At 38.0% G+C, this 24,228-nt stretch overlaps 1 protein-coding gene across 1 annotated transcript in view; it reads right to left on the bottom strand.

Annotated features, from left to right (window-relative positions):
• Positions 1-5,504: 5,504 nt before the first annotated feature.
• nampt2 (nicotinamide phosphoribosyltransferase 2) overlaps positions 5,505-24,228 on the bottom strand; it is a 36,449-nt gene continuing 17,725 nt past the window's right edge. The window contains exons 2-11 of the mRNA XM_041782815.1: positions 21,059-21,194; positions 18,692-18,795; positions 18,458-18,586; positions 17,131-17,289; positions 15,746-15,876; positions 15,373-15,598; positions 12,575-12,694; positions 11,929-12,069; positions 11,397-11,522; positions 5,505-9,957 (exon numbers count right to left, since the gene is read on the bottom strand). Of these exons, the coding sequence (XP_041638749.1) occupies positions 9,796-9,957; positions 11,397-11,522; positions 11,929-12,069; positions 12,575-12,694; positions 15,373-15,598; positions 15,746-15,876; positions 17,131-17,289; positions 18,458-18,586; positions 18,692-18,795; positions 21,059-21,194 (1,434 nt within the window). The 3' untranslated portion in view covers positions 5,505-9,795. The remainder of the gene's footprint in view (positions 9,958-11,396; positions 11,523-11,928; positions 12,070-12,574; positions 12,695-15,372; positions 15,599-15,745; positions 15,877-17,130; positions 17,290-18,457; positions 18,587-18,691; positions 18,796-21,058; positions 21,195-24,228) is intronic.

The following is a 24,228-nucleotide window of genomic DNA, read 5'->3' as shown; positions in this document are numbered from 1 at the left end:
TTCATACCGTCTGAGCTGCCTGGAGGTTCATCAACAGTCTGCCTTGCTCTCCTCATTCCTGCAGGATGAAAGAGAGGTGGTTTAAATAACTGATGTGCAAATGTCCTCTTGACTTCAACTGGATCACTTTATTCTTGCCAAATGAAAGCAGACCTCAATACATATGAATAGGTGGATGGAAATGACATTATAAATGCTTAAAATTTACTCCTCTTAGACTCAGCATGTTAATTTTTGTACTATGAACATATTGCATCCCTAGCAGCTGTGTGCATCTGGAATATATTTTTGAACTACAGTATAATTACTACACTTTAAGGTTTAAGTGCATTTACTAGTTTCTGCCTCTGTCTGTGGATCCTTCTCCTCAGCATCACTGTCCACTTCAGCATCACCAGCTTCACGTTGTTCACAAGTCTATGTTATCTAACAAAAAGAGCACATCCAATAAATCAATTATGGCTTTGTCTGAAAACTGATCTTGAAATCACAATTCAGGACTTTCAATAAAGCAGTACCTTCAATTTCAATCTCCTCCAGGGTTTTGCCCTGAAGATTTGCGAGGGATCCTTTCTCCATGGCAAGAAGTAACTTTGATATTTTTGCCAGCTGGGTTGTAGCCTCTGGAAGTCTGTAATATTCTCTGTGGACACAAATATCGTGGCCCAGGAAGTCAGCGACCTGGTCCAACTCGTGGTTTTTCAGGTTAAGGACTTGAGATGTGTTTGCGCAACTGTGTTGACCTGAGGAGTTCAGGGTTTTGGGCACCACACTCATTAGCATAGAGCCTCAAACACTCCTGTCCTCTGTAAGGACTCAAACAGTTTGGGCTCGCAAGAGAAATGTGCTCTCTTCAGGGACTCCAAATTCTTTTCTTCTGCTTATGAGGTGTGTTAAGGCATCGACCATGCCTGGTGACAGCAGCACTGCAACTTTTCTCCCCCTTTTACCCCTTATTTCCACTTGGCTGAAATGTGTACAGAGCTTTTGTTCACAATGTGTGAGGCCATGTGCCACATCTTTGTGAAGGGGGGCTGTGTCCCTCTCAAGGAATCTTTTCAGCGTAATCTTTGCAACCTTTCCTCCATGTCTTCAGTTAAACAGAATTATTTTGGCCAGCGTTGTTCTACACACTTGCCCATAGACTTGTGCTGTCAGCTTCTCTTTCAAAGCCTCAGATGCTGTATCTGCAATGTTCTCCAGGTGCCTGTGAAGACATTGCACATCTTCTGTGCTCCTTCTGTGTGAAAGGGTTGATGAGTTAAAGTGCAGCTCATTCAAGGTGGTCAAAGCTGTGTGCGAGACCAGTTCAGGCCACTTTGTTGTGTACAGTTTCTAAAAAGTCTGGGTTGACTTTGCCAGCTCACTGTCCTCTGCCATAAGGGCTCTGCAGTGTACTATTTCACAGATCTTCTGCAAAGAGTGGCCCAGCTTGAGAGCAAGATTAGGTGTTTGGTAGCAGTTCTGTTCTTCATTGAACCCTGACACCTTCTTCACAGCACTGACAACCACAATGAAATTTGCAGGTCTCACAGCCTCTTCAAGGGTTTGTACTGAAAACTCTCTGTGCAGTGTCAGCAGAAGTCTTCCAACTTCTCAAAGCTTTTGTCGAATATATTCATATTTGGTGGGATCCTGTCCATGCTTGTTAAAGAAGGACTGGGCCAGCTGAAGAACACAGAAGTCACTTCTCATAGCAGCAGTGATGTCATCGTCTCTCATCCCAGTCGCAGCTTCCAAACACCCTGAGATATCTGCTGACACTGGGCTGTTTCTGACATCTTGTTTAAAGACAACATTCTGGTTTTTCCAGGAGGTTGATCATCTTCCCTTGGCTTTGAGAGACATTTTCTAAAGTGTCGCCACAGATCTCTTCGGAGATACATACCCTGACAATACATGCAGTGCACATACTCTTCTGTACTACAGTCTTTCTTAGGTTTGCGCCCGATTTTAAGTGTTCCAGTACGATTTGTTAGAACATCTTTGTTGTGTGTAGTTCCCTTTGTTCTGGAGTTTGGTCAGCATTTTCCTGCGTTCTGTTGAGTGTTGTGGCAGTGCTAAAACCTGGGCAACGTCCATATTGTTCCTCTCATGTGTAAAACCTTGTCATCTTAAGGTGAAAAGAAAGAAAGTCCACCCTCAATCATGAAAATAATAAGCCATATAAAAAGACAAAAATACAGGGACACCACCACAGTTCAAAGTAATTAAAGGAGTTAATTTATCACGTCTTGCACAAAAGCAAGGCTAGCTTGCTATGCACTCGTAGTATGAGCAATAGTTGTTACTGTACTGATCTGAACAAATTTGATCGGTTAAATCAGTCAGTAATGCCTGATATGGCAGCTTGCTTTTGTATCTGGTGTTACCGTTTAAATGGTGACAATGTTAACCTGCGACTTTCAGCATTATGTTGAAGTATCAGTTGGCGTTAAGGACGAAATGCAAACAATCCAAACAATTGTAAGCTAGCATTTCATTGTATAAAAAACACGTTCCAACATTTCTTGCGTGGAAAAAGGTAAGAACGCCGAACAAGCTAGGGCAGCGTCCGTCTTTAATATCTGTTCAATCTTTGTCTGAAGGTAATCAATCAACACGGTTGCATTTTACACCATAAAACCAGTCTGTACAGCACTAGGCCGAGTGAAAATAAACAAACTGAGCGTCCAATAAGTCAACAATATACAAACATGGACTGGTAGCTGAAAGGGGGCATACTGGCATCCAGCATTTTGAAGTAGGAAATACTTCAAGTGATGCATCAGTTTTTCTGTGGTCTGTACCTGGACTAACCTGACATGCCAGATGAATGTGTTTCACACATCCATCTGGGAAAGCTTCAATAGGAAACATTTTAGAAAAGGCAGAGGCTTTGCAAAAACTCAGAGTGTGATTGGGTGAATGTTCTGTCTGTCACATCTCAACGGGCCAATCAGAGCAACAAAACACGTGACGTAGCCGCTAGCGAGCTGCGCGTGCACAGCTACTGAGGAATAACGTGAACCATGGTGACTGTAAACATGTCAGTGCATGACTTTTGTCGTTGTTGAAAAGAAAACAACTCACTGCCGTTCTTTGTTCTTCTTTTAACGAAGAAATGTTGTCAAGTTCTGATAAACTGGCGCTTTAGCAGCATCCACGCTAAGCTCTTCCCCCATAATTGCACCGCGCCTGAAAGTACTGCCCCTCGATGCTGATTGGTCCTGTCACTTTCTAACTGGGCCCAAACAGTTCAGACGGGAGTTTTGCAAGACAGATTCACCAGTGAAAAATAAGGAAACGGGCGAATCTATCTGCTTTGCAAGGCTAGTATTCTTGACAAAATAATTAGAGCCAAACATTTTTCTCTGTCTTAACGTTCATTCAATCTAATAAATATTGCATGTCAGAATAAATCAGTTTCATTACCTGCTGAGAGATTTATTTTGGTGAATAACACATTTATTTTCTTTGGTCTACATTCTATCAATGTATTCATATTATGACAGTATTGAATCTTTATATCCACATCTAAAACAATGAGGTATTAACTTGTTGAGAACAGATTTAGTTACAGACATTATCAATCTATGCTTAAGCTTAACATTTTGAGGTCTTATCAATAAATAACTGGTAACCAATTCATGGTGTTTGTTAAACAAATCTTTGTTTGAATCACAAAGCAAAAAAAAAGACTATAGACTAAAGACCACAGGTTACAGTGGATTCATTCCTCATTGTCTTTTAACATTATTATTAAACCAAGAGAGTGACATTCATAAGTGAAAGGCTCCTGTTCACTCCACCACCAATGGTTTTAAAACTATTTTAGGATAACAGAGAGGAGAGATCATACAAGCAAACATGAAACTCCACGTCTTCTGAGCTAACCTCTGATAGAATTCTTGTCTTTGTGCACCAACTGAAGCTTTGTTCAATGCTTCCCTCTTCTGGTTAAAAATAAAAGTGCAGCTGTACTTGACTTGATTCTTGTTCTTAATGTCTTCTTTTTATCATTGTTGTTATTTTTTGCTTAGTGGGCTGTTGTGTTGAGGCAGGGAAATTATGAAAGATATTAAACAAACAAAAGACCTGAGAAAAGGAAAGATACTGTGTGCTCTCAATAAAGATAAAAACCAAGAATGAGACAAAAGAGTGAGGTAAAAGGTCTGTCTTTATGGACTTTTACTGAAGCAAAGGAGTTAGTTTTAACACCCTTGTTTGATTGAAAAGGCATTAATTGGAAAAACAAATGCAGCATTGTTCTGACCTGCAAGGTAAACGCAGTGGCCTGTAAGTTTATGGTCATCAAGAGGCCATGATAAACCCATGTAGAGAAACAGATGACAACGAACATGGGCATTTAGTGGTTGCATGGCTTCTTATCTAAAATAGTAATAAAATAAATGTCTGATATGATTTATGTTAGTATATCAACATGGTGACAGAAAAAGTAAGTAAGCAGTTAATAGCTTTAGGTACCTGCCATTTTAACCTGACAGGCCAGATAGACTGTTTGATTTATCTACTGCATGGATAAACTTCACATTCATCTGGGAAAGCTCCCATAGAAAGTGTTTGGGAATTTTCATAAGGTGATTGGTTTCAGTTTATTAAAAATGTCTGAGCAGCAAAGATTAATCACAAATCAGCAGGCTGTGATGTAAACAGGTAAAATGTTCCATGGTGCAGTCTTAATTTGGTTAACAAAACTATGACTAAAACTATTCGTCGACAGCCTTTTTTTTCCATGACAAAAACTAGACCAAAACTAACAAAAATAGATCTGTGATGACTAAAATTGACAAAAACTAAGCTCAGATTTCATCAACATGCCTAAAACTAGACTAAAATGTAATTTAGTTTTCGTCGGACATTCAAAATCTGTGATATTTCTCCAGTGTGGGTAAATCTGTCAAAACGCAAAACATCTGTAGCTCTTCTGCCTCTCAGCTGTAGAAAGCAGGGACCCCACGTTTGGCAGGGTGCAGAGAACACACTACCATGATTTAGTACCAGATTTAGGCAAGAAAATAAATGCTTGGACTAAAGTAAAGACTAAAATGTGAGGACTTTTTATGGACTTAAACTAGACTAAAATGTTTTGAATTTTTGTCGACTAAAACTAGAAAGGATAGAAATGACTAAAATGGGACCAAAACTAAAATGCATTTCATTCAAAGACTAAAACTAAAATTAAAAATAGCTGCCATGATGATTACAATAAATGGGCATAACTTTGTCCATGTTGACAAACCAGCAGCTATTGATGGCATTCTCATGCTTTAGTTGCCTCTGTAAACAGATATTTTGATCAGAGTTACCATTTTTTGTTCTTTTCTCCTACTAAAATACCCAGCCACAGTGAGGGAAAACAATTTCTTGACTTACATTTCCATTTATCTCTGTGTGCACGCCCAGGTGTTCAAATATGCAACATAATTGTGTGGTCTTTTCAATATAAACCAGGTTATAAACAATTTTGAAAGATTCACCAATAAAACAAACTGACCCCAGGATGAAGTGTTAAAGGATTTTAATCTTATAAAAGGTCTGCTTTTAAACAAAATCAAAGTTATGGGGTATTTAAAAGATACAGATCGGTTAGAAGCAAATCATTCAAAAGAATATTTACAAAATATACTTAGGTACATAATTAGTGTCTGTACTGTACACAACGTGGACCACATGTGGTCTAGTGTTGGTGGTTTACTGTCAGCGAACTACAATAATCTGTATATATACTCATCATCAGCACTAATATCCATCAAAATGGGTTAAAATGAAAATACAACAGATTTTAGTGGATTTTTTTCAACCATAATGATTATTACATTCACACAATAATGGGCAAGACAAAATAAAAATGATCAACACTGACAGAGAATAAAGAGCCAAAAGAAAGCAGCCAACTTCTGAGTCATGGTCTCTAAGCAGAAAATACAGCTGAATATTTAGGATTCTGAAATCAATCTTGGAAGCAACCCTGCACATCAATATTTCACTGTTAGACCCTTTTAACTAGCAGGTGTTTATTCATTTTGTAGTCATTTGCATTTGTTTGGATTAATAAAACCGGCTCACTGAGTTTTATTTATCTCCACATCCCCAAAACAAAACAAAGAAGAAATATTGCAGAATATTTTACATTATGTATAAGGTTTAGATTAGCCATTTACACGCTACATCAGTCTTAAAGAGGTGTAGAGGTTGTTGAAAGGCAGTCTGGGAAGTGGAGTACTTCAGGTTGAAGTAAACAAAGGCAGGTGGAGGGAAAGTCTGTGCATAAATCAATCAACAATTCAATCACATTTTAGCCAATCTCCAGTATAAGTTATTATGCTCCAATACAATGGACTAATCCAGTTAGCTTAAACTACAACATACTGAGTTTTAGTAGAGCACTTACATCAATTAACAAGGCAGTTTAATGTGCTGTCTTTCACAGTTTATCTGTACAAAGATTACTCAATATTCATCAGACTGCAAAGACGGAAAATGTATGATTTTCTTCAGCTGCTTTTTCTGCCTTATTTATGGCAGTTATAAACAACCATTATGTCATCATTGCATCAACAAATTTGACATTATTGTTAACACTGGAATTATTTAAATCAAATGATCTACCACCTTATCTTCATCAAATACAACGGAATATGAAATGCTTTGGATGTCTACATTTTAAATTATCCTAATTTACCCAGAGATGTAAGAACTGTAAGGCATAATTTATGCATAACTGGTTTCAACATAATCACATTAAACTACTGTGCAAAGTTATTAATGCACATTGGAATTACAGGTGGTCAAGGATGCACAGGTAGGTGAGAATAGTGCGGTGGGATTTGACTGCATAACTATTTTAGCACCACTTATAGAAACTAATACAGAGGCAAATGAGGATGATGAAGTTCTGTGAGGTTTACCATTAAGAGAGATGAGAGACTAGCTGGGTCTGTTTAGTACAGTGTCTGAGTTTTAATGTGCCACAAAGCTGGCTTCAAACTGTTAGTAACTGACTTAAATGCAACTTGGTTGGTACTAGGTTTTACTCCAAATCATGGCTTAAATTGGCTGTAAAGTAAAGTCATATTGGTTAATAACTACCTGCTCTGTGTGGGTTTTCCAGTTCTTCAGCTAAAGGAAAATTATTTTAGAAGCTTATGAAGTTGTAATGTTATGTTTAATGCCACTGAATCGAGCTGTGTAATTCAGGTAACACATGGTATGTTTTCACTAAGGAATCCAGTTCAGTTTGACACAGCACGGTGCACATTTGTTTATATTTCCATATTTGGAAGCTGGAGAGGATCCAAGATAACCAACCTATGTCATTTTACTTTCATGACTCCCTTCTGTCAGGTACAAAGCATACCTAAATCCAACACTAAAGCCAGTTCAGACCAAAGATTTAGAGCAAGACTGGTTGAAACTCACAACTACTCGTGACAGGCCATTCTGCAACATTCTAAAAGAGGACCAGTTCACACTGCTGTGACCAGAGGAAAAACTGGGCAGGAAGTTGGGACTGACATGCAGAAAAGGAGCCATAGCTCTCATATAAACCCAGGCTTCCAGCTTTGAGGGCTATAGCATCTATACATGGGGTGCACTAACATCAGTGTTAATTTTGGCAGCTATGTTTCATTTTAGTCATTTCTACTCTTTTTAGTTTTAGTCGACGAAAACTCAAAACATTTTAGTCTAGATTTAGTACATAAAAAGTCCTCACATTTTAGTCTTTACTTTTAGTCCAAGCGTTTATTTTCTTGACTAAATCTGGAGCCAAATCATGGTAGTGTGTTCTATATACTCTGCCAAACCTGGGGTCCCTGCTTTCTACAGTTCAGAGGCAGAAGAGCTACAGATGCACTGCATTTGACAGATTCACCCACAGTGGAGAAATATCACAGATTCTGAATGTCAGACAAAAAACTAAGGGTGTATTCACACCTGGCTCATTTGGGGCAGTTGTTCCGAAACAGTTGTCCCTTAGCTGTGGAGTAATGGTACAGTCCACACATTCAGAGGCCAACGTTCTGAAGGCGACAAGCTGACTGGACAATTTCCCCAATGTGTCAAACAAGCTGTAAAAATACTTTAACTTTCTGACTTACTCCAGTGTTTCTGACAGGATGATGGACTCAGGTGGTGGCGTTAGCCATCTTGCCCTGATTGTCTATTTTGTTTTTCCTGCTCTTTTGACTATATTCATCAGCAGTGTGTTGTTTAAACATGCTCCAACAACATCACTCGCCTTTTTAAAGTGTTCAGCGGCATATTCCAGAATCACAGCAAGTGAGCTGTGTGTGAAGGATTATTTTGCTAAGGGGGCATATCGGAACCATGATCCAAGATTGCAGAATGATATAGACAGCAAGAAGCGGCGAAAAAATGTTGAGACAACAGCAAATGTATGAAGCTTAATTCTTAACATGAGGCACCCCATGTTTATCAGTGCATTTAGCAGAGGGATGTACTAGAGCCTTGATCTTCAACTGCTGAGTTGAGACCCAAAAGAAGGTCATGAAGAAATTTTCAGTGGGTTGTAGATGTGTGTTTGTAAAAAAATTGTGGCAAAAAGTCTCTGATGTGCTTCAGCTTTGAATGACATGTCTCCATCTTTTTGTTGTGTCACATCTTTTGTTTTATTTCAGGTCTAAATGCTTCCTTTTTTAAAATAAAAACATTTGGTAGTGATTGATCATTTAAGAAACTTGGGTTGTGATTTGTCGCAGAAGAGGAGGTGGTGGGTCCTAATACTCAACCAGTTTGGAAGTATAAGAGGATGTCTCTTTGTGACAGCAGATGGGGACTCAAGACAAACATAGAAGTAAAAAAATTAGACAGCAAATATACTTGGGTAGATGTAAATCTACCCAAGTATTGCCAGTGGGAGCAGTCATAGAACTAGGTATGTAATGTCACAGATGGCTCTTTAATGGCAGTGATCATGAGACAACTTTTAAAAGTAGTGTTAATGCACATTGTTCCTTAAGATGGAGAATTTAACATGCAGAGTCTGTATTATTAATAAGAAGGAATAACATAAAAAGCATTCATGTAGACCTGAATTACGTAATTCAAATTGTAATTTTCTTCTGTTTATGACAAAAACCTTTAGGATTTGTGTGCTTTGTAAGTTTACACTAAAATCATAAAAACAAAAGATGGGTATGGCTTTTAGAGCTTGTTAGTTATACTTCTTTATATATTTTGCAGTTCTTGTTAGTTTTGTAATGTGTTTGTGTACCGTACAGAACTGCGGGGCTTAAAAGTGGCAATGATTTTCTGTTGAATTATGAGGCAACACCTCAGATTAAATACTATTAAACACTCAATGTAACCCATACATGACTATGTAACACTAATACTAGAACTACTAACACTGTTTCTATTCATATTTTGTGAAGTAAATGAAAACTGTTGTCTGAATTGTAAATTTTGTCATTTTTGGTCTGAAACTGCCCAGCTTTGCATCAGCATCTATGAAAATATCTTTATGTGTATCTGCAAGTGTTTTTGTTTATTATATATTTTATTCAACCTGAGCCTTCGAGCTGGTCGTAACCCTGACAGGGTAGTGTGCTGGCTGAGTGTTTGGTAAGAACTGAAAGTGAATAAATCTGCTGTAATCTGGCCTCCTCAGAGCAATGATGTGTGAGCAGAAGAGCTTGGGGACGACAGCTAGCAGTTGTTCACTCCCATTCAACACGACGAGTTCATACATTTATCAGGAACTTTAAAAACACAGCAGTCTTCATCACAGTTCACTCTTAAAAAACAGACGGATCATTGGCCTTGTGAATGTTAATGAATGCCGTTCATGATGTGATTGTGGAGCAGCTCCTTCTCCTGGTTGTGCAGTGTGGGGTTCGCCTCCTCGTCCCTCAGCCGAGCGTTCTTCCTGATCTCCTCCAGGGAATAGTCCTTCACCAGGACACCGTTCTCAAACACGGTCACCAGCAGGTCCTGAAGGAAACACAGCAAACATTTAACTTGGGGTGGCTACACACTTTTAAAATCAAATTTAAGACTTTTCCCCAATGGCTTCGTTATTGATTTTCTAACTGTTTGCATAGAAATAGACATGTTCCTAAAAATAAATAACATAAAAGGAAGGAAGTAACACAAATTGGGGTAATGAGAGTAAAAGAAATGAATATATGATTAAATAATAATATAGTCTAAGTAGAAGGTGCTAAAACGCATCTACCTCTGTGGTTAACCATACTGTAAAAAGCCCTAACCCTTTAAATGAACTGTCACATGAACTAGCAAATCCACAATAAAGAATACTGGTGATAAACCAATGCATCTGTTTAAAGGGATATTTCAGGATTTCTGAAGTCGGGTTGTACGAGGTACTTGGCTATAGTAGTGGCATTAGCCTCCAGTGATTTTTGTGAAAGTTGATCCTGTGGTTATTATGAGCTCAGAGAGATCCATGGCATGATGGCTGTAGATGGGAACGTTTTATCGGCGTAGTTTAATGTGTTTTACATAAAAATGGGCCAAGAAAATATGTTGGCTTGTATGTATACTGTATTAAAAACGTAAAAAGCACTTCATTTTTCCCCAATAAAATCCTCTGTGTCAGGCACTAATTTACAATGAAGCTTTCAGCATTTTGTCTCCTTCCACAGCGCACTGATATCTTCTGGCCAGCTGTGTGGGTCTGCAGGCTTCTACAGGGAAAATAACAACACACCAAGCTAAAACAAAGATAATATGAGCGATTACGACTCGAGTGATGATGATGTGCGTTTACTGTGAAACTTTCAAATGAAGTCTCTCTGCTCTCTCTTTCAGCCCGCTGACTCTCCATCTGTATAAGCTCTTCTTCAGTGTACTCCGGTTCATACAAATATCCTTTTGTATCCACAAGATACAAGAGGAGCCGGGAAGGAAAAAATTGTATCGGAACATCCCTAGCTGTAGCCATCATCTTTGTCACTGCTCAACTTTAAAATCTCTGTCATCCAGCAACTTTTCTGCATGGAGGCTAAAAAGGCTCAGACCAAGATACTTTTGATCCCATATGTCTTCCAGCTTGTGTCACAGCAAATCGCTCATTGATCATGTGTCCTCAGAACAAAAGGATCATGCAAAATGCACTGAGATCTCATTAAGTCTTAAAGGTGGAGCACATGAACAATACATCTGGTCTAAATGGGTTACATAGCTACACAGCGGCACAACCAACGACTGCATGTTTGTACTTTGCTGAATTTCACAGAAATTGTCACAAAGGAAGACTGGTGAAACAATTTTCCCTTGTGGGGGACTGCCCCAAAACAGGCTGTTACACACTTTTGCATCTATATTCTAGATTTTAATGTAGTATTTATGAACCAGTCAGTATTCATTGTTATGTGGGGAAGGGTAAATAATGAAATACTGGTGCTAACCTCCTCTGGCTTCCCTGCTCCTCTCTCTACTGTCTCCAAGAAGCCGTCTGAGTTTCTCCTCAATGATAACCGGCCCCTCTTTGAGACTTTGGATGGGTCCGTCACTGGCTGTTTGTACACGTCCATCTGAAACAACACACACAAGCAAAAATGGTTCATGGTTCAGAAACTAAGTGAAATCATCTGCTCCTCATGCTCGTGAGCTCACTGAATCTCCTCTTTGTAAGGTTTATAGGATCTACATTGAACAAAAAGCATCTCTGGCTGTTTTATTTTATCTAATTTAGTGAATTTTATTGGTCATTCTTCATATTTCGAATTACTGCTGAAATTCTAAAAGAAATACCCAGGTTTAAGGAAAACTGCAGCCTTCATTAAGTTTATAAAGAATTAAGTTAATTATTTTACCCAGTGGGTCTCTGTGTTCACAGTTATGTGCTTATTATCAGTAAAGCCTTGAAATAAAGACTAAAAATCCCTAAATCAAGTGAATGAAGCAGCATTTAAATTAAATCAGAGACTCTCCACTCACCCCCTTGCCATTACTCTCCACGTAGCTGCACTTGAAGGCACAGCTGAGAGTGTCTCTGTTGAGCTTCTGAAGCAAAGCGCTGCCACAGCCAAAGAAGACGTTCTCAGCACTCCAGCCTTCATCGCTTAGCTTCTCAAGTATCTACAAAAACAGACCAAACACAAAGTACATGAACATGACAAATATAGGGGCAGATAGGCACAGGAGGAGGGAATACTGAGGGTAGATAATCCTCTTATTAATAGATCTCAGATGAGTTTATTGGGGGAGATAAGATAAAAAATGAAGAGCAGAGAGAGTTTTTGTTTTCAGTTTTCATCCTTTTTTTTTTTTTTTTTTTGCTACTATGACTGGTTTTCTGGTGGCGAACTTTTAATCTTTTTTTTTCCTAAATTGAATGTTTAGAAAGCATTGATTAAAATCTTAAGAGAAAATTGGTTAAGTATCTCTCTTTTTTTACATCACCGTAAGGCACTTAAACGTAAAAATGTATTCAAATTTACATGAACCTTTTCTTTATTACAGAAAAACAGGGAAGAGTCTTATCAGCAACAGGAGGTAAAATAAAATCAAATACACTAAATCAGATACAGAGAAGTAGAGTCAAGATTAACTCAGACAAACAGATTAAAAACATTTCCCTCACCTCATCCACAGAGCGGATGTCGATGCCATCTCCTTGAATAATCCGCAGGTATGATGGCAGCACTTTGTATCCCATAGAGTTCAGAGAGCAGCCGAAACACTCCTCCAAAATCTTGATGACCTGAAAGAGACATTTAAGTAATTCGAGTCAGACATGTAGCTGCCAGGAGAGTAGAGGGATCTAAATATTTTACCACTTAAGCTTGTCTTCATTTAATCATTAAGCAATGACAACATATGTATTCAGGATGCCTACGCACTTTTTAAAATAAATTCAAGGCTTTTTAAGACCTTTCAAAGACCTGAATTGGGAAAAAAATGAACCACTTTTTGCACAGCTACAAAAACTGTTCAAATTAAATGTGTGTAATATTTCTCTATAAATAGGACATAGCTGAGTTTTATGGATTTCTGCATATTTCATGAAATGTCAGTCTATATATGACAAAAACATTTTTGGCAATAAACACCTAAATTCAGTAATTTCTCTTACTGTTAATTGTCACATGAAAGCATATACTCAAAAAGAATTATTAAATTTATGTACATTTGGCTAGATTGGATAAAGACATGTCTTAGTGCCTTATAAAATTTAAGACCTCTCACAAGTAAAATTCTGACTTTTTATGGCCTTAAATTCAAGATATCCAACTTGAGACATCTTACTAGTTTTCAAGAATCTGCAGGAGCACTGGTACTAGTGTAGCACTTTAAAAACAGGGGCTGCAGCAACATGCATAAAAACAAGGCATAAAAATCCAGACACAAACGAACCCATTAAATGTTTCCAGCCAACATAAATAACCCAAACATGGTCAGAACAGCAAAAACTCAGGAAACCCAATAACAAAGTGAGACCAGGAGCACCAAAGCAAATAAACTATTAGCAGTAATAAAACAGTGAAGAGGAGGTAGAAGCTATGGAATGAGGTAGGAAATATAAAAACAAGGGAAAGAAACAATAAAAAAATAACAAAAACAATAAAGCAATCAAAGGCAGAAAGAAAGAACAATTATAACTAGAATCATTAAAAGGAGATAAACCAACAAAGGGGGGGGGGGGGTAAAAATGAGATCAGATAAATAAAGGCACAAAGAAAGCATTAAAAAGAGAAGAAGCAGTGGAAAATAAAAACAATCATAAATAGATAAAACAAAGAGCTATCACCAAATGTTTAAAAGTCTGTTTTAGAATCATTTTTCACTTAAATCTGCATTAAAAGGAATTTCAGTAACCAACAGTCTAAAATCATTAACTAATGATAAATCATGCTTACGACAAATCAATACATCTGAAATTTTTCTGCCTTTCCTGTGGAGTGGAATGTAGGAGTTTGAAAATATTTATACAAGAGAAATGTCCAATAAGCAATTTCTCTGTCAATTTAAAGAAGCTCTCTAATTTCCCTCGCAGAGGGGACACTGAAAAGTCCACACAGCTTCACTCCTTCCTGATTAAAAGTAAATCGATCTAATGCAAAAGCTCATATCTAATAAAAAAGCTCAACACATCTGAGCTCCTGCTGAAAGGGTTAGGGTTAGCCTAATAATGCCATTGACAAATGTAATGTGTTTATAGACTGGATTTTCTCAGTAGCTCTGACTCAAATAAGGACTGTTTTTGTGAGGCCCAGGCAAAATAAAATAATTTCACTAAAAGCAATAAAAGCAACTGATTAAAATATTTTTAAGCATCTTTTAAAGGTAACAAAGGCAGAGAACAGAACTTATCTTTTTATCTACTGCATACCATTTAACCTTACAGTAATCCACCATTTCACCGGTTTGATATGTCTATAGGGATCTAATGAGTTATGACCTGCTTGATATGAAGACATTCTGGGGCTTTCACAGGTTCAGGGTTGATTGTCCTAACATATTTAAACAACGAAAATCAATCCTGGCTGATCCCTATCATCCTTTGCTTTCTGAATCTAAACTGCTTCTGTGAGCAGGATAAACAGACTTAAAAACCAACTTGCTGCTATTGGCTTTTAAATTAAGTACTGTGTGCTTTTGTAATGGTAATTTATTAGAATTACTATTATTTTTCAAATGTTTTAATGGCTTCATTGATCACTGGGCGTGTACTTATAATGATAAAAGGATAATCCAAAACCCTAAACACAGTGCTTATATTTTTCATATTAATATTAAACATAGCCATGCTCTGCTGAATAAAGAGAGGTGCCACTCAAAAAAGTGTTTCTTTTCTTGTTAAAATGATGTTGCACACTCACACTAGGCAATCTGTATCTGTACTGTGCTAAAGCCATTCGACCCCAGGCTCAAACGTGTCCAGGCATGATACAGATTGCCTAGTGTGAATGTGCCCTAAAACTGGGAGCAAATAGTGGCACTGAAAGTGACTACACCCACATATTTATCAAGTATGCAGTATCATTAATGTGTCAACATTTACTTTGACAAAGAAAGTAGGACATCTTCACTCTTTGTCAAATACAAGTAGTGCATCCCACCTCCTAGTGCAGGGTAACCAGTCAGCTAGCATTCAAGAGTCTTAAATTTAGCTAACTTTTAAAAACTGCAAAGAGACTACAGACATGGCTATGGATATATGTATGCCTAAAGTGTCAAAATCCAAAAATATAACACGCAAAATGTAAGTTAAGTAATCATGGCATCACAACCACAAGGCCAAACTAGTGACAGTTGGAAATCAGCAGCAGCTCTAAGCTCTGCATGCAGCACAAGCTTTATGCTCTGTACTGTGAATTTAAAGAATAATAAATTAAATTCAAATATGCATAGCACTGAACTATGAACTCCGGTTTTTACCTCAATAAGAGTCTCTGCAGGGTCTCCAGAGTCCGGCCTGATGACAAGACACGAGTCCTGGCTACGCTCCATGACCCGCTCCTTCAGCTTGTTCCCCCAGATGTGTTTACAGGCATTAAAGATGTCGTAGCTGTCGCTGACCACTGACACCGGCCCTGAGCTAAACTGGTCCAGGACTCGCTCGAACGCCTCCTTCTCCCTGCTCCTCCCCCAGGAGATGATGGTGCTGGATGACACAAAGGAAATGAAGAATTTATATCAATGCCATTTGAAGATCCAGGGCCCTGATGGTGTTAAAGTTTCCACACAACTCATTCAGATTAGGGATATTATTTCCTATCAAAGCCAAAATGAATTTTGGTGTGTGTTGTACCTGTGCTCTGCTGCTGGAATGGAGAAGCCAGCCATCGGGCAGCTGTAGTATCGCTGAGCCATCAGCAGCCCAGCTACTGTGTCTGTGCTGCAGAAATTCACCAGGTGAGCTGCTCCACCTAAAGCTGCAGACTACAGAAGAGACAGGATAAATCAGGAGTCACATTGCTGTAGCAAACCGTTTCTCTGACTTCAGGTCAGGTGAAAGTCAGAGTGGAAAATGTTTATAGTTTGGTTGGTTATTTCTGTGGCTTTTAACGTCACGCCCAGGAATATGACCAGCTGGTGCACTTGGAGAGATTAAAAGTTGCTGCAAAGGAACGTCAGCCAGGTTACTCCAGGATAAGGCATCTCCATAGCCTGGTAATAAACTCATCTCATTTAACATCCAACAACAATCCTCTATGAACAAAACAGCTGGCAGCATTTTGCAAAAGCATGATTTATAATCGTGACAGGAGATATTACCTCCCATCACAGTCAATTCAAAATCCTTTATGATCACATATGTTGGAAAATTATCCTTGGATTCATTCCCACTAGGCCAGAAAGGCTGTTTTGTTTTGTTCTTGTTTCTCAACAACCATCTGGCATAATTTTTGGCTAATGAATGACTTGGAAGAGTGTTTCAATACAGCTGTTGTCATCATTTTCCAGAAATTCTGTTAGCAAACATTTTCAGAACAATTCTTAATAATGCCAGAAGCATTTGGCTTCTTTTGATAGCCATCAGGACTAAGCTGAGCTGATAATGAGGCGTCTGATAAATGAAGAGAGGAGCAAGCGATTCTGTCAGTGACAAAGACGATTCACCACTCTCTGATGTGATGAATGGGTGTTAAAGATGTGTTTGTGTACCCACTGGAAAACTCTGCTACAAAGACAAATAGACATTAACCCTGCTTTGAGGGTAATTTTTTAAACTTTTGCTGCACTTTACAAGCTGCTGCTACATAGTTTAATAAAAATTCAAATTAACCTTTACATTTTTTCTAAAGTTAGACCTACAAATACTTACTTAAACCTGACATTGGCATCTCTGCTTTTGCAGTAAGGCTTCTCTATCACTTCTCTTAAAAAAAACCTTTGAGCCTCTAATCACTTACGAAAAATATTAAACAACAACTTGATAACATCAGTATGACATATACATGTGCACCAGGCAGAAACTGCAGGATGGGTATTTGCTATATTTGGATATGAAAAGTTGGAAGAAATTAAGCTGATTTACTTAAGCCTGTGACATTAAATTAACAGAACATGATCTGTCATAGTTCAGACATGGTGCCTCTATTTTCAGCACAACATTAAAGGCAGGAGTGCAGTGAAAAACTAAATGAGCTCTGCTTCTTTTAAAATTCTGACAGGAAAAGAAAGTGTTCCCACCTCCTGCGAGGAGACTCCTCTGTAGCCAAAGTCATGTAGTTTCAGGTCTAGGCCCTCCAGGCTCCCTGATGTGGCCTTTAGGTGCTTGGCTAAGATCTTCTTGAACTCTCTGGATATGGTGGCTACTGTGATAGGATACCACATCTGGACCAGCATGGTCTACAGTCAGTGGGAAGCCGTTACAGTTAAGATGAAATGAGGTGGGAAGAAAGGAAAAAGAGAACAGATTTGAGTTGATAACAATCAATACATGGAAGAGGATTTATGTCATTTAGTGAATATGTAAACAACTTTAAAGCTATAAGACACGGCCAAGTCTTTAGCATCTATGTGCACAAAGGTAACTTGCATGTATAGTGAATAATGTTAGTGTTTATGTTGTAGTATTTATTTGAGAACTTACAGTATTGGTGCAAGAATGTTTAAATAGCCATTTCATTTTGAATTGAATTTAGTAGGGATGCACTGATGCATCAGTCTAACATCAGTGTCCAAAATTTTTGCAGGTAACAGCCCTGTCAAAAGACATCAGCCCATTTGCAGATGATGTGGAATGAACCAATTGGGTATATACTCAAGTAATCCAACAACCTTCTAATGAGTACTCTAGAAATTGCTTGATATATCTTAAGCAAAGAAACAGAATACATTTCGCACGTTGCCAGTAGCATATGACGTTTTGATGAGACTGAAAACTGTCCAGTCACAACTGAACCCAATGTTACGACTGCACGCAACTCCCAGTGTAGCCCGAGTCTTTTCTTCTTCAAGCTGACATTTAAAGGTTCCACATTTTGGTTTATGTTGATATACACTGCTGACATACCTTGAGCTTTTGTGCCCCCTACAAGAACCGACATAGCCTACACTTTGCACCAGTGATATGAAAAAAGGACATTAGGTCACAGAGCCAGTGAGACTCAATAACAGTATCGACAAGCTAAAAATTTATTGATTTTGGGGTTTTGAAAACTACAGAATCGGGTGTAAATATACCTGTGTTTTTATCTCCATCCTTAATAATGCTGTATAATTATTTTTTGTTTCTATTTTTTGTAGCTTTTGAAGCTAATTAGTTTGAATCTATTTTTATAAAAATACACATAATTATGTCCATAGTGAATTCATGCAAAAAAAATCTAAGCTGCAAACACTGTAATCTGAGCCATATTTTCTTGAGAAGGGTTTGGAATCAAGTGAGCTGCCTCAGGCTGATGCATAACTGTATTTTACAGGGGAAGAAAACAAAATGATTCACAAAGCCAAGTCTTTGCAAGATACACAAGGTGAGTTTCTGTTCGCCTAGTATGACTGCTTCTGAGTTTACCTCAATGTAGTTTGTGAGCCAGTAGAAGTTTGGATCTGTGTTTTCAACAGTGAACAGCACGTTCCCTCTCGGTATGATCCTTCCCTCTGGGACGGCTTTGATCCGGACAGGAAGGCGGCCATCATGTTTCTGTCATGGTTAAAAGCAAATTCACTTCAGATCAGATTTATGATAATGTATTCAACCCTCTTCCTGTGAATCTGTGTATTAGACTGAAAGTTGAACATGCTTCACCTCCAGGACTTTCCTCCAGCCTTCTTCGTCAAACACTGACTGTCTGAAGTGCATTTGGTAGAAGAGCTTGGCTTCCTGAATCTTCTCCTCTGTCACCACCTGGCCTTTAGGAAACACACCGAATTATTACAGTTAACAGTTAAGAACAGCAAGAAAACAAAATAACAATACAACACATAAAAACCAACTGAAGTTCCAATATTTTTTATTTTACCATGTTTGCTTACAATGTTTTGGATGATTTCTAAAGATCTTAACTGGGGATGCGTGAGGTTAAACAGTTCATTTATTCATCAGATTAGCTGACGTAGAGTGAGATAGACTAAATTTCCTAAAAAAAAAAAGAAAACAAAAAAAGGAAAGGCGGGCTTGAAACTCCAGTCTATCATGCTCTATTCAACTGTGATGAACCTAATGCCACTAGAGGGCGCCATAGCTTCAGTGAATGACTGCTGCCTGTCTAAAAGCTCTCCCCCAGCACTTCACCAGACATAAATATGAGAAGCTTAGCAGTTAGCGTGTAGTAAGAACAGCGCAGTATTACAGTTTTCAAAGTAATAAAAATAAAGTGATATATAGGCTGTCGAGGGTTGGACTTACATGTAACTACTCAACCGAAGTGAAAAGGCCACATATTAAAGCACGATATTAATCTGCAAAGAGGAATGAATGCTGGTGAAGCTAGCTGCTAATGTCTGAGGGGCTTGATGTGAACCTGATATAATCTGTACAGTGTGGCTAGTACAGTGGCCCTGTGATCAATTTTACTGTTTTCTGAGTGCTTTCTTCTCTTAAGATAAGTTAGTTAAGTGCAATTTCAATGAAATAAATGAAATTTAAATAGCCGAATGGGGAAAAAAACACATCGCAACATCCCTAATCTTGACTATAATCTTGATTTGAAGTAAATTTAATTTTTCTTTAATCTTGAGTAATTAACTTATGAGAAAAAACTGTGTTTTTGTATTGAGAAAACAAAAATAAATAGGCCAAATTTTTTTAAAACAAACAAAAAATTTACTTGTTAATGCTAAACTTGATTGTCAAAATCTTCCACTTCAGAATGACTTTGACCTTTTGCTCATGAGTTGTCATTTTAGGACTCCTCTGAGGAAAAATAAAAACTCCCGGTTTTATTTACTTCCACTTTAATTAATTTACAAAATGGGGAGAAATGTGTCAATCAAGCTTTTCTCTTTACATTTTCCATACTTCTTCGTGTGTGTGTGCAGAGCTGCAGTTAGAGGGCTGGAACATGTGTAATATAAATTTGATTATAAATCAAAATAAGAAAAAATATTCTATTATATTAATTTCCTTTTTAATAAAAAACACAACGATATTGCAGGAAGAAAAGAATGCGAAATGTTCAGTGTTTTTTAAAACATTTATTCATAGATGCTTCTTCCAAATAAAAAGGTCATTTTCAGAGACGGAAACAAATACTCAGACTTTTAAAGGGATACTTCAACATTTTGGCAAATTCGCCCATTGCCATAATCCCTATAGCCTTAGGAGTAGGTTCGTTAGCTTTAGTTGTCGGTGCAAGCTGTTTTTAGATCAGTGGGGCTGATATGCCAGCTGTTCAGCTAACGCTATGGAGACATATGGTATTTCCGGCTTTCCCTCATCAAACTCATCAAATACACAATCCAGCAACTCCAAAACGCTCTCGTGGACAAGTTGTGGCCTGCACATTCACCAGGCTATGAAATAATCATGGAACGTTATGACACGGAGTTGTTTTCGAGGCAAATGCAAAGCTGGAACTACACTCCAGACATGGCTGCTGGGGGGAGTGATTTCAAAAGCGCACGTTTAGTCCAGGTACTTTCGTCAACGAAACTTGAGAAGAAGCCAAAGCCTGATCATGGCGGACTTTGTGATGGACAACGAGGACGACGTTTTTTTTAACCAAGACCAGATGATTTTCCAGGTGAAACCAAGTAACTACGGCACTGCCTGAGGTGCGCACTGTGTCACTCCAGCCAGTGGTTTACTCAAGAAAGTAGTTCTGAGTTCTTGCTTCACTTGTTGTAATGTTACATAATTATACGTCATTATTTCAGAGTGTGGTGAATGTGCAGGTCACAACTTGTCCACGAGAGCGTTTTGGAGCTGTTGGATTGTGTATTTGATGAGTTTGATGAGGGAAAGCCGGAAATACCACAAGACTCTGTAGCACTAGCTGAGCAGCTGGCATCTCAGCCCCGCCGATCTAAAAACAGCTTGCACCGAAAACTAAAGGTAATGAACCTACTCCTAAGACTATAGGGATTATGGCAATGGGCGAATTTGCCAAAATGTTGAAGTATCCCTTTAACTATGACTTTATTTCTTACAGTAGCAAAGATGATGGGAATGTACCTGTAAGATACTTCTTCAGTAGATACTGCAGACCAAAGAAAACCACTTCACTGAACTGGGAGCCTTTCTTCCGTCTGCATTCGAAGTACGAGTAGATTTTGCTGACATTTGGAGGATACTGTTTGTAGTGTGTGATCTGAAAGATAAAAAACAGAAGGGAAGCATGTGTCGTCAGTGTACAGAGTCATAAAGGGTTTAGCTGATTATCCATGTATAATTGCCATGTAGCAATACAGAAAATGATATAATCAACCTTAGAGTTGGAAATGTTTATTCATTAATTTCTCTCCACACTACGCAGATTTGCTCTCGTGTTTGCACAGCATGAAATAAAACCCTGGTAAGCCCACTAATGATAAGCTGAAAAAGGCCGAGCACTGTATCAACGTGATGCTTGTGTGTACAGTAAACATGTTTCCTGAGTCCATGTGGGAAGGGATGATGACAGCCTAAAGCACAAGACCCTCTTTGTGCTCCTGTGGCAGTGATTGAATAATCAACAGCAACAACCAGGCAGTGGAAGAAATATTTTAAAGAGGCAGTGAGTCTACATTCTTGTCTCATCCTACCTCCTATTTAAAGTTTTCTCTGTTCATGTAACTCAACTTCAGGGGGGAAATTCAGAAGAATTTAGACACCAAATGTGGAAAATTTTGTCAAAGGCCTTGAATGTGCATAAATCAGAGGAAACGTGTTCTTAATGAGCCCACACTTTCACTCACTCAGAGTCAGTGTGAGCTTATTAAGAACAACTAACACCAGTATTTCACTTAAGCACAGTAGCAGGTTTAAAGCTTATTCTGTACATGTGTTGGGTTGATACTGAAAGTCATGTATTGTTGTACTAAAGCGTGTGTGTGGGGGTGAGGGGGTGTGTGTGTGGGGTCAGTAAGGCAACAACCCTATGTTTTGAGTCAAAGGAAGAAAATATCTTCTTATTCTTTGACAGTTTGATTACAAAAATGAAAATTTGAAGATGTACACATAAAATACAACAGCACGTTTACTTCAATGACTGTTCCATTTGAACTTATATGAACTGGGGAACCATGAAAAACAAGTGGTGATTAGGTTGTGGGAAACGCCTCATGTTCAAAGTTCATTTAAGTGCAATCAGACAGACATGCTTTCAACAAGGATGATAACAAGACTGGTAGTTATCTCTGTAACCTGAAATTGAAGTAATTAAATGATAATGGCAATAGCAGTGGCTTGAACCTGTTTTTGAAATAGCCTATCCTTGTTTTGAAAAATGACAGAAATTTAATTTGTAGTAAAAAACATTAGACTTTACTAGAGCTGGGCGATATATTGAGTATACTTGATGTATTGTATTCGCTCTGGAGATTTGCTTCTCCCATTGTCCCTGAACACATCTCTCTCACAGCAAAGAAATATACAGTATGTGGGGTTAAAAACCAAAAACATTTTTAAAAAATATATGGGCATTTAACAGTAGGTTCTCTGTTTTCTGTTGTAGAGTGCACTGTGGTCCTTGACTGCAGTTTTATCCTCCCTATGGGCACACAGGACATTTACATGCATGAAAGATTGGTCAGATGGTCAAGAAAGTTACTCATCAATTACTTAATGCTGGGACATGCTAAATTGCCAAAAAAGGGATTGAAGATAGCCCATATAAATATATGCAGCATTAGAAACAAAATAACAGAAATCACAGAGATATTAATGAGCGATCAGTTACATATCATAGCAATATCGGAAACGCATTTAGACTCAACTTTTTAGGATACAGCACTGAACATACAAGGATATAATATAGTTAGAAGAGATAGAAATGCTTTTGGGGGAGGAGTCGCTCTCTTTATGCAGGATCACCTGCCAATGAGAATCAGGAATGATTTAATGACGCTGGAAGTAGAAGCATTATGGCTGCAAATACGTTTACCTCATTTAAAACCTTTGTTAATAGGATGCCGCTATCGACCACCGAGCGCAAACAGTTCATAGCTTGATATGGTGTGTGAAATGTTAGAAAATGCATGTAATTTAGGTTTTGAAACTTACTTTATGGGGGACTTCAACATAGATTGGCAGGGAACGTGCCCAATGAGAAATAAGCTTCAATCTATGGCAAGTGCGTGTGGACTCACACAGGTAGTAGATAAACCAACTAGAATAACGATGAGAAGAGATGGTACGCAAACATCAACCTGTATTGATCATATTTTTACCAACGCGGCTGAACTATGTTCAAAAGTTGTATCAGTAGCTGTTGGATGCAGCGATCATAATGTAGTGGCACTTGCTAGAAGAACTAAAATGGCAAAACCAGGCCCGAAGGTAATCATGAAAAGATCATACAAGAACTTTGATCAGCTTAAATTTAGAGAGGAGGTGAGTGGCCTCTGTTGGTCAAATATTTTAATGGAAACCAATCCAGACTCAGCGCTGATGAAGTTCAACAATGTTTTGATGAAAGTAGTGGAGAAACATGCACCAATGAAGAAGTTTACCGTCAGAATTATCAGTACACCGTGGCTAGACAATGAATTAAAAGAATAGATGATAGAACAAAATCAAGCTAAATTAACAGCAAATAGATCTAATTTTAAACCAGACTGGCAAGTGTACTGTAAATTAAGGAATTTTGTAACCAAATTAAATAAAAAGAAAAAGAAATTATATTATGAAAATAGGATAAATGAGATAAAGAATGATAGCAGAAAAGTATGGAGTACACTTAACAGTCTGATGGGAAAGAGTCATCGACCTACTCCATCTTTCTTGGAGACAGAAGGACTTTTTCTCACCAAACCAATTGAGATAGCAAACTACCTAAATAATTACTTTATTAAAAAATCAATGATCTAAGAAACAACTTTAAAGACATGGATAATGAATCATCATACTTATTAATAAGCGATAAAATTATGTTAGGGAAAAATTTTAAATTTAATTTTGATACTGTAAATATTAGTCGTATAGAAAACATGTTGAGAAATTGTAAAGATAAGCCACCACGTATTGATGGATTAGACGGTAAGCTTCTGAAAATGGTGGCTAATTTGATTGCCCCGGTGATCGGTCATATCATCAACCAAAGTTTAATAGAAATGTTATGTCCACAGGAATGGAAAAAGGCAAAAATAACACCATTGCCAAAGAATGTAAGACAGTCATTTTCTGGACCTAATAGTCGTCCTATA

This window comes from Cheilinus undulatus, linkage group 3, assembly GCF_018320785.1.
Source record: "Cheilinus undulatus linkage group 3, ASM1832078v1, whole genome shotgun sequence".
NCBI lineage: Eukaryota > Metazoa > Chordata > Actinopteri > Labriformes > Labridae > Cheilinus > Cheilinus undulatus.
This window is presented reverse-complemented; position numbering and strand designations above follow the sequence as displayed.